The 11,497-nt window shown below is 39.6% G+C and overlaps 1 protein-coding gene across 1 annotated transcript in view; it reads right to left on the minus strand.

Moving 5' to 3' along the window:
- Positions 1 to 3,589: 3,589 nt before the first annotated feature.
- LOC104626679 (lysosomal amino acid transporter 1 homolog) overlaps positions 3,590 to 11,497 on the minus strand; it is a 12,972-nt gene continuing 5,064 nt past the window's right edge. The window contains exons 5-7 of the mRNA XM_010294659.1: positions 10,895 to 10,990; positions 9,744 to 9,929; positions 3,590 to 3,691 (exon numbers count right to left, since the gene is read on the minus strand). Of these exons, the coding sequence (XP_010292961.1) occupies positions 3,590 to 3,691; positions 9,744 to 9,929; positions 10,895 to 10,990 (384 nt within the window). The remainder of the gene's footprint in view (positions 3,692 to 9,743; positions 9,930 to 10,894; positions 10,991 to 11,497) is intronic.

An 11,497-nucleotide genomic window follows, 5' to 3' on the forward strand; every position in this document is an offset into this window, starting at 1 on the left:
CCCGGGTGTCGTGGCATCGGCTCACCGCAGCCCTCGGCCTGAGCGTTTTCCATGTCTTTTCCTTTTTATCCATTAAGTCTTCTTTTGAAGTCCTCGCTTGAAGGGACCCATTTGAAGGGACCCAAGCCCCGGATGCGAGTAACGATTTCTTAGCGTTCCCTCGGTTCAAGCTTTAATTAACTTAACCCGCAGCTTCTCACACTCGGTGCCGCCCAGATGTTTAACTCTTAACTTAAACGTCCATAAACTTAAATCACCACGGATGTGGTAAGTCGCGCGAAGAGGCAGCAACAAAGCCCGCGGCACGAGGCGCAGCTGCCGTTTTCCTCCAGCGCAAACACTGCTCTGTTAGTGCTATTTCATATCCCTAACAACCGCTACTGTCACAAACAGCGGCTTTCTCTTGCGTCACAGAGGAATAAGCAAGCAAACCGTGCTGGAGTAATTAGAACGAAGCGGCTGATGCCCAGTCCTGGATATTCTTGTCTCCGCGGCTTCCCAGCGACAGAGCAGTGACCTTGCGCAGGCTCGGTCCTGGCTCTGATGGCAAACCGAGGCACGGCTTTGGCTTCTGCTCTTTGAACTTGAAAATAAGGTGTTTTTTCTTGTTGTACTTTCTTGTGCTTTTGGCACAGCTCTCAACGGTACCGTACTAAAACCCTTGTGGGAGCATCTCATCTCCTGTTCCTTCCGCAAGATGCTGCAGAGCCTAAAAGCTAGTTAGTAGGAAACGGAGGGAATGGGATCCCGGAGCAGCCAACAGTGGTAGCTTTTGCTCCACGCTTCCTACTAGGTGAACCAACTTGCTTTCCTTTAGATGAGTAACACATTTTGTCAGTAAGAATACAAGCATGAATTTAGAAAAAACTTAAATTTCAAGGGACTGCCACAAGTGGTGAATTAAGTACATGTTTTTCTTATTGAAACAAGTGTTATACATACACAAAACCAATGTGTAACGGCCAGGAGTAACTCCATTCCTGGAAGAATCTTCTGTGGACGACGGAGGACAATGTTAGCTAAATTATTTGATTAATTTGTTTAAAAACAAAGCCCTGAAGACATTTTAGATGTTTCCTTTAGTTAATGAGATTTCCATGATAGTTAAAAAAGTGAAATTAGAAAATAATGCCATTAATCTTGGATTACATGCAGCACGATGGAAGAATTAGTAGCATAAAGCGAGAAGATTAAGACACTTTGCTTTCCAAAAAAAGTAGCTGTGATAGAAGCTACACGGTGTATTTTCCTGTCCGCGATTAACAAAGAGGTGGTCGGGATGTGTCCCTAACCCGGTGTATTTGGGCACGGCTCTACCTTCTCCTTCTGATGTGGCAGAGTCTAGTTCTGAGAAAGTAATTATGGGCTGAGCGAAGGGATGACAAAGACCTTACGTCCTAGTAGGCGGTAGGAAACAGCATGGACAACTGTAGGTATTTGATCACCTCCTGCAGTCAAATAGCTGATTAGAAATAAACTTTTCTCAGGTATAAGTATTCACTTAACCCATATACTAAATATGACATACATTTGAACTATCAAAAAATGACTGTCATCGCTTCACATGTAAAATGTTAAATTATTTTCCATTAAAAGTCTCACATTAAACCACAGTTAACTTCATATACCCTGTATTTGGCTGTTTTAATAAATAACAGTATGAAACGGGGATAAAAAGGCATCCCAAAATAGGATTATATGTAGCGATAAAAGGGGAAAAAACCTCCGAAGAAATGATGTAAGAACAAATTCTAACTGCATTAAACAGTAACAAGTCATGGTTTCAATCACCGGCCAGGCAAGAGTTTGCTAATCTCACGCGTACGGCATATAAATCTGCGAGTATGACAAATTGCATTTTAATTTACGTACTGAAAAGGTGAACTTCTCATACCCTCTGCTCATTTCAGAAATCAGGGAAAACGTGTTCGCTCAAAGTGCACACCGAGACTAATAAAGTAACCAGCTTCACCAAGGTAGATCGCGCATAAACCCGCGGCATCTCGCCGAGCTGTACGACGTTTCACAAGTACTTGGCTTTTCACAACACGACTTAGCAAACCCCTTTTGCTCAGTTACTGAGGCGCTGCCTGTACCAACACCACCGACACGGGGATTGCCAAGCGGCATTTTCGGCGGGCGGCAGGAGCGTAAGCCACCTGGACGGGTATATCCTCCCACGGCACGTTGTGCCGCTAACACCTAATCCACCATCTCGCAGTCAAGTCATCACTTGACAGGAGCCATTTCTAGCAAGAAGACAGAATTGGGTTTCTCAGGTAAGTTACCGCCGCAACAGAAGCTGGAATTAAATTTCCATATACAGCAGCAGGGATGAGGTTGCTCCCCACCGCTCCAAAACCACCCCAACCCCGTTTCAGGGGGTTCTATCAGTGGTACATGACGTCCTGTAAAAGTTCATTGAGGAAAATGCTTCATTTTTAGTGTGCGCTTCTGGCAGCAATTTAGATATGATCAATTGTATTCATTAGTTTCTTTTATTATTTAAAAATAAATGTGTTATTTATTAATTTTTATTATTCAAAACCAAAATTTAAATTGTATCCCTGTAACAGTTACCTGAAATCAAAGGGAAGGAACTTCATGATAAGCTCACAAACGTATAAAACGCTCATATTGACTTTTTTTAAAAAACAGCCCTTTGTTCACAAATTTATTGAAGAGTGAATCATTATACATATATCCAATGAAATATTAACGAGAAGTTTATTCTTTGAGATAATGTTATTAAAGTTTTCTTCAAACACAACACAGTATTGCAAAAAATCTGCAATTGCAAGGTACAGTCGGTTCAGCTTCTTATTTTTTTCCTCTGTGGTACTTACCTAAACCAGAAGCTTGCAAAGAAAATGCATGTTGTACAAAAGCATTATATGGGGTATATGATGACATACAGTAATTATAACCCATGGAACACACAGGTATTGATGTATGAATGCTTTAACTCTTAAAAAGAAAACCCATAGTGATACTCTGCAATGAGCTGTACGTGAGGCTCCCATCAACTTACACCAGGATTCTGCTTTTGCATCAATAATGGATCCTCTGCACTGTAGTTACTTAATTACAGGATGCTTTTTCTTCTATGCGTACAAAATTGAGGACAAAGAAAAAAGGCCAAATCTTATCATCCAACACAAGTGGACTGAGCAGTCTGTAAGTCCAGGTTGGGTTCAAGGCACAGGGTTAATCTCATCCCTTGTTTTTAAACCAGGCACGCTACCGTTAACCAGATGTACGCATTCATCTAAAAACAAGTCAGTCATCCCATGATATGCACTGTATCATGATGTCAAATAAATACTTCTACAGCACCTATTGCTGTGACTCCATATCATACTTTGGGGAGAAACAGCTAAAATCAAGAAAAAAACCTGTATCTATCCTGAAACAACACAGTAAATATTAAATATTTTATTATTAGCATGTCATTTGCAAATTATTGACAAAATAAATAATAAAAAAAAAAGTACTAAATTTGGTCCCTAAGCAACTGCAATCTTAACTGTTTGCCAAGGTCATCCAAGAGCAAAATCCAGTGCAAACAGGAGCCGAATCCAGCCCAACACTAGGCAGTCTCCTCGTTCACCAGCAGTGGTTCCACTTCCAGTGCTACTAAACCAGATTGTCTTTCCTTGGGCTGACGATACAGGATGAACTGCAGAGTCACCTGTTATTTTTGGGTAAGGAAGTAACTAACTCGGATATAGAGGTAGCCTTTGCAGTACTTGCTTTCAATTAAAACCAAAATAAGCCGTACAGAATAAAAGCAGCCATCCATTTCGTTCTGGCACAGACTCTGAATACCACAGTCCACAGAGGAAAGCTTAAAACTTGCTGTATCTAATTCATGTACTGTAGTGTAAGTATTATCCATTTATTTAATCCCGACTGTGGAATTTTCTGCATTAGCATATAACCTTTTCCAAACCCTATTTAACGCTCATTTTCAGTACTTCTTCACGGCAAAAAGTTTAATCATATTTTACTTGCAACACTAGAAAAGGGAACATACAGAAAAATTCTAACTCAAAACTTCAGATCCCCTTGGTTATATGGCTCAAATACACATGAAAATAGCCTTTACTACCTCATCGTCCTGCTTGCAAAGGGTCCTAAGTGTGAAATTCGTTAGTAGCAGAATAGGAACACGCTTCATCTAGGAACAACGTGGAATGAAACATATGGACCTGTAGCATTCCAGCCCTGGCGGTCTACATACTGAGGGCTGGGCTGAGGGGGGATGCTGGTAAGGAGGGGAAGTTATTCCAAACTTTTCTCAGCGGTAGATCGGCAGGGCTAGATCAGAAAACAAAATTCTCATTTCCTGCAAAATTCTAGGCGGTTTGATATTCACAGGCACCAATATGCAGATGCTATGACTCAATATTTAATGCTGTTTTCAACACAGAATTGTGCAATTAGACATAATTATTTATTTCTATTGTAAAAGAGACCGTTGGAAGCACTGCTAATCTAAAAAGAATCAACAAGTATGTGCTTGTCCTTTTTCTTGATGGTTCCAGCTCTCAAACAAAATTATTGACTTTGAGCATAGATAGCCTTTAAACAAACAAAAAAACCAAACAGGGGTGTGCATCTAGAATGGACAGGAGAGATTTCCTACGCTTTAGAATTTTTGCTAGATAATTGAGTTTTGTACTGGCGTACTGAACTTGATAGAAAACTCCTTGTTTTCTTATAGAGACACCATTTTAAGATACCAAGAAATGGTACAAAGCTATCTAGCTATTCCCTTCCCTTTAGTATTCTTTTCTGTCCCATTCTAAGAAATACGCGTAGCATCTTGCAGAATAAAGATTTCCTAGTCACAGTAAATGGACGCGGAAATGACGTGAAGTGCAAAGCAGCGGGTACCAGAAGCCTGTCTTCACAAAGGCAAACCACCTCACCACCAGCCAGCAAGGCGGCAATACTCTCTGTAGGGCAGGGTTTAGGTCTTCTACCCTTTTTGCTCACTGTGGACACTTCTTTTGTTCTTTTTCTAAAAGATGGAGTGATTTCAGCAGCAGGCTATGCTGAACCCAGCATTACTTGCTATCCAACTTTGACGAAGAAAGTTTTGAGAAGGACATTAGCTGGGTGGAAGCAGGTGCAGTAGATGAGGTCAAGGAGAGAGCCTCCAACGTCAGGATCGGCATGAAAGCATGTTTAAAGGAAGGCGGTGTAGAAACAAGTGGTGATCTGTGTACCCGGGTACCTTGTACAAAGTCCAATGTATGCTCATAGATGTTCAGCTTTCGTAGAGCCTGGATTACCACTACTGTTCCATGTAAAATCTCATTGTAAAAACGAAACAGTTTCTCTAGGAGGAAATCTGACATACAGAATTCTACTAGTTAAAATAACTTGGCTGGTAGACAATGGTTGTGAGAACTTTGAGGCTAATGTATGTAATTTATGAAAATTTATGAAAATACAGAGAGGAAAAAAAAAGCAGCTTTCTGGGAGGCCTGGATGAATAGAGAGGAAATTCTCTACATCCTAGGCAGAGCCCCAAGAATTATCCCACCTTCTCAAAGCTTTCCAGCATCCCACCTCTGAGGCCACCCAAACTAAAGACTAGACAGGATTTCCTTCAGAGACAGCAGGTCAGCACTCCTTTTTTAGTCTTTCTATAGTATTATGTGGGAATGCTTTCTTCTTAGAGCTTAGCAAATTAGTTTTATAGCCTATATAGGTACCACTTAAATTTCCTGCCTTTTTCTTTTTTATAGGCCTTACTGTACTTACAGCTGAGCAGCCCCCAAGCCTTAATAGTCGCACTCCTGGAAAAAGACACTGTGAATTGGGAATCAAATTTGCTGCAATCACACTGTGGGCTTGGGGCAAGCCTGGGCTGTAGCACTGTGCATTATCACCCTTAGCCACCAAGTTAGCAACAGCAACAGAGCTTTTGAAGAGAAATAAATTAGAAACACAAGTTATGTGGAGTTTATCAAACAGTATTTCCAGAATATGTTTTTGTATCATATGTACTCAGCTGCTCATATTTTAAAAATAAACGCTAAACTGCCAAGACTACTTAATACAGAAACTAACTTGCTGCTCAAGTCTGACTTTCTGGGGGAAACTTTTAAGACGTACGCAGGCAGCAGACAACCCAAAGTGGAAGAGAAAACCTAACTGACTTCTCAGAGTAAAGTTCATGACAGCCACTGAGCTAGTATATCAAATTCGCATCATTCAACTAAAAAATTCAATGACGATTCAAAACACAGAACAGTTTTGAGACAAAAGCAGGTATTTACAGGAGTGCAGAGAAGAAGGTGTTTGTTTGGCTGGGAAACTCTCCTGGCTGAATTGTCAGGTCAGACTTACATTCTTTGCACAGTGTAATTAAATTACAAAGCGTGATGTTTTGTAGAAGTATATAAAGGATTCCAAGTGGTTGCCCTGCAAATCACAAAGGGTGTAAGAGAAGAGTCTGTATACAACAGCTTGGCTCTTGCTGAATATACTGTGGCTATCTAGTAACAACCTGGCTACACTTAATGAAAAGAAGTACATGTGGAGGATTTGAACACAGTTCTCTGACAATAGGGTGATGTCAAATTAAGAAAAAAAAAAAAGGCAAAAATCTTGGTAAAGGGCTTTGTCTGAACTAAATACAAAGCAGGGTTGTTTGGTTTTGGTAGGAGCAGGGGAGGAAGGAAGCAGGGTGAAAGAGGGTAGCAGACTTACAGAAAAGGACAAAGTTTTCTGGAAAAAACTTGCACTAGATTCAGAAACTTAGAAACCATCTTAAAAACTCAGTGATGGCTACTGCTAAAGGTCTAAGGGCAGAACTGGTCATCAACTGATTTTAAAATATGTAGTATTGCATCCTTGTGTACAAGTGAAACATGAAGTAATCATGCACACAAAATAAAGCTCTGATAAGGTCCACTGTGGAACCCTACAGTAGGCAAATCTGGACTTAGCGCCGCTGACTGAGAAGGCACCCTCTTCAGGCCCATTTAAACCTTGGGCTTTGTGGTTTCTCTAGAAACTTCAACCGTCTTCCACTGCAAAGCAGCAGTTGGAAGGAAACATTTACTGGAAAAGAAAATCGTGTCCAATTTATAATTCAAATGTGTAATGCTATGAAACTCTCCTTAACATGAAAAGGAGGACAATTCATACTTTACAAACGATTGTACACTGCCATTATTTATTGAAAATAACGGGCTTATTGTGCAACCAAATAACTTTAACTGTAGACACCAAGGAAACAGCATGACCGTGTTATCCTGTTAAACCGAGCTGAAACAACTCCACTGTAATCCTGCACTAAGTAAGGCTGGAGCTGCTGTTCTAGCTATGATCAGGAGTCCATTTGTTTCTAAAAACAGTCAATGCCAGCCATGTCAGATGGAAGCAAAAGAATACTGCAGCAGACACAGAGTAAGTGAACTCTTAATCCTTGCTTAGACCTTGAGAAATGAGAGTTTATCTTCCACCTAATGAAACTCTGGATGCTATCAGGAATAAAGTCTACTGGAATGAGGAAATTTCTGCAACTACTCCTCTAAACAGAGTCTGTTACACAAATGATCAATTGTGAAACACCTCCCTCTTAGAAATTAGGACTTTTTGGGTTAATTCCTCTGTTTTCCAAGACCCAGGTGATCCTGTTCTTCATTTTCTGGTCTAACATGACCTATCAGTTTGTTAGATTTTTTATTTTCTTGCTTGGCAAGAGACAGTAATGAAGCTCTCTTTAAAAGCATCGACTTCCATACCTTCAGGGCTTCTCAAAGCAGGAGGTCTGCTTTTGTTTTCTCTTGATTACAAATACTTCATACATTTTCAACTAACACTATATACATGACTAGATTCCTATAAGCTCCTCAACCTGATTTGGAAGCATCTGTTTTCAATATAATTTGAACTAGAGGACTATTAGCAAGATTGGATTCAGACTCCAATCAAGACAGAACCCAGAAATGAATGTCATGTGCACACTGGCACTGCAATCCTGGGGCAGGACTCGGAGAGGGGGGAGGTTTGTGGCCAATATAAAAGTTCCTTTTCAGAGTACATCATAGAAAGGCATCTGCAAATATGCACATAACGTACTGTAAGGGTCATCAAGATCAAATTCTAGGGGTTTGTTGGGTAAATAAATACTGGACAGTTCATGTTTCCAGCTGAGGCGCTGGGGGTAGAAGAAAGAGCCACTACTTTGTTCATGGAACAAAAGGCCCGAGCGCTTAAACGAGCCACATGGGCTAGCAACCCTGAACCCCTACAGCCTGCTCATGTGAAAGAAACTGCATTGTCTCATAAAAGATAAAACTACAATTTATTTCAAAATGGGCCATGAACCACAGTTTAGTCTCACCACTGCCATGGAGTGTTGTGTTCCCACGATGCAGAATGTTTTACTCAACTTCCCACTTAAATCGCCATGGCTGGAGATGCAAAAAACCACAGATGGCTCTGCTGAATGACAGTATAATTTAACAGTCCATCCAAAGGCCAGGGTCGGCTGTCCCATCGCGAGTCTAATTGGAGTGGCTCATGAAATTACTTTAATCAGAAAGACAAGACTGATGCCTGGGAGTCATAACTTCTGGAACTGTTCCAGGTAAATCTGGTAAAGAACTTCCTTTTAATATGGAATGGATTAACACAATATGCTTCAGCATGGTCCTGAAATCACTCTTCATTTTATTCTGTTTTATAGTTTGGGATCATGGAGCTAAGTACCAAGATGTTTTCAAACACAAACCTAAAATTCTTACTTCAGGAAAAATCAGGAAATCTCCTCTTTATACTCTTTTAAGTGAAAATACCAGCTATCTTAACAAGATGGGTGACTATAAACCTATAATGAAGAGTAAGACCAAGTACCACCACATTACTGTTAGCTAGGCTTTTAAAGCAAAAGTACAATACTACTTTAAACATTTGGCTTTTAATTTCTTGATCACAAAATGCTAATGCTCAATCTAGAAAGAGCACAAGTAACAGTAACTAATATACTGTGGGCATTTTATGTATGTCCCCTCAATATAAGAATAAAAAATCAGAGTGTTTTAAATTTGTTCAGGACTTTCAAGAAACTGGCATACTAGTCTAGGTAACTGAGTAGTTGGTTAGCCCTTAGCGTGACTCGATGAGCAGAGATGCTGGTTTTCAGAGGCACTGAGTGTTTCAGTGCATCTGATTGCACCCTGAATTATGCAGCTAAAGGTAGCTGCAGCATTTCTTTGTTAAGTGCTATATTCTGAAACTGTTTGCCAAAACCTCATCGTTTGTCTCTGATGTTAATGCAATCTTGCAATAACACTTACAATTTAACCAAATTCTCAAAGCTCTAATTCTATATTTGCATTCAAAACAAGCAGGTTTGGGGTTTGGTTTGGTGGGGTTTTTGGTTTGGTGTGTCGTCCCCCCGCCATTTATCAGACAGCAAACCTAAGAAAAACAACACAATGTGCAATCCTCCCCCCCCTTAGTATACTACATATTGGCTACAAGATATAAATTAACCTGTGTAATGTAACTTTAATGTAGATATTTTCTATAAACTTGTTATTCTTATCAAGAAATACTATTTTAAAAAGTTTACAGATTGTTGTTCAGAAAGAAGATTTTATGATCAGGTTAGAATCATAGAAAAGAATTCTATTAAAAAAAAATCCACTTAATTTCTGATCTACCTATTAACAAGCCTATCCTGAGAAATTCTAGCTATAACAGGAAAAGGATACAAAAATGTCTAGAAACAAAACTCCAAAGCTCCCAATGAGCCATGGAAGATGGTGTAAAAAATAGAGGCCCCGGAAAGATTCGGTAGCTGGCATCTTTAAAACAAGGCTCAGTCCATATGTACAGTTTCCCACCATGGCTAATGCAAACAGCAAGTAAGAGGTGCCTTCTGTTGATCGTCTTCGGAACTAAATACAAAGAAGTTTTTATAAATACAAAGAAATGTTAAAACATGTATCACAGTAGCTAGTTATACACAACTTTGGCATTTTGTACTATAACACATCCAAAGACTTTCAGTCATTCTTGCCCATCTCTTCCTGGGCTCTAAACCCTCTGAGCTTAGTACTTTCAGCACACATCACTGAAAACTGCAGAAATCGTTACAGTTTTTAGAAGCAGCTACAGTTAATGTAATTTTTATGTAAGTGCAAAGCAGGAAGGATAATCTGCTTCCAAACGGTATTTAGTTCTTATGAAATCTGTTGCTCTATTAGTCTGTTTAGTAGACCTTTTTGAAAACATTGTGGTATTCCAACTGTGAAGGAAAAGGTAGAAGGGGAGTATGAATAGGCTTGGAAATGAACTAATCATTTCCATAATCAATTAAAATGCCTGCATACAATTGACAATGTAAAACCTTCAGGTCTTTTGCTGTGTTTGGTTTGGTTTTTTTTTTTAAATATACTGATAGTGAAGAGGCTGTCGGGGAGAAAAAAAGTCAGTAATGGCATCTTTATGAAAAGAGGCTGAAAGTCTAAACTAATTTTCCTCTAATTCTAACTTTTGATCCCATGGTTGATTATTCAAGGTAGAATAGTTTGGAGAAAGAAAAGGGGAGAAATCACTCGCTCATGACAACAATCACACAAAGTATGTTTCTGCTCATATCTGATAAATCCAACTGTAAACACTTCCTCTCCCCCAGCCAATTAATCCTCTTCCATCAATCAAAGACCATAATTTTCCTAAAATTCTCACCATCCTCCTCTGAATGGAGAAAAAAACCCATTCTTTACCATTTTAGACAGTCAGAAAAGCAAAGTAGGCTTTCAAGTTCAAGAGGACTCACTGTTAGGGAGAATCCAACATGTAAAGCAACAGAGAGTATTTTGTAAAATATACAAGTATACTTAGTCAAAAACCTACTTACATTTTTATACAGCTGAGGAAATCTACTTCCCAAGTAAAACACACAGGATATATAGCCACAAACGAAGCCTGACACTTCAATCATATCAAGAGAGTTCTGAAAAAGAAAGGTACATACATTTTGGCAAGAACAATTTCAGGCATTTCAGAGGATTAAACTGAGAGTCCACTGGCTGATTTTCTGGACAGAACTCCTTTCAAAGCAGTTCAGTGCTGCTCTTCAATTGGCTAAAAAGGGCTAAAAAGGGTTTAATCTTTAGATTGATGCAATGCACACTGCTGCGTCACAGCCATGACTGAGATCAAAACTAGTGCCGGGCTTTAGGACGCGATACTAATGTCAATCCAGTCCTCCTGCTAATAAAGCCTGGGCACAATAATTCAAACCAAAACTAAGAACTGTAGCTAGGGCCACTAAAAAAATGAATCATCCTGTCTGGAGAAAGCAAAACACTCATTTCTCACAGTTTAAGAGTTGTTAGTTTTCTCATCCTAGCTGTGTTTTGAAAATAAGCTGCTTCCCTGCTGGGCAATGTTGCTGGATTACAATTCTCTCACTGGCTTTAGTATGAAGGCCATAAAATGGCTAAAAAAAAGTCCCCAC

The sequence above is a fragment of the Phaethon lepturus genome, unplaced genomic scaffold, assembly GCF_000687285.1.
Source record: "Phaethon lepturus isolate BGI_N335 unplaced genomic scaffold, ASM68728v1 scaffold52379, whole genome shotgun sequence".
NCBI classification, from domain to species: Eukaryota; Metazoa; Chordata; class Aves; order Phaethontiformes; family Phaethontidae; genus Phaethon; species Phaethon lepturus.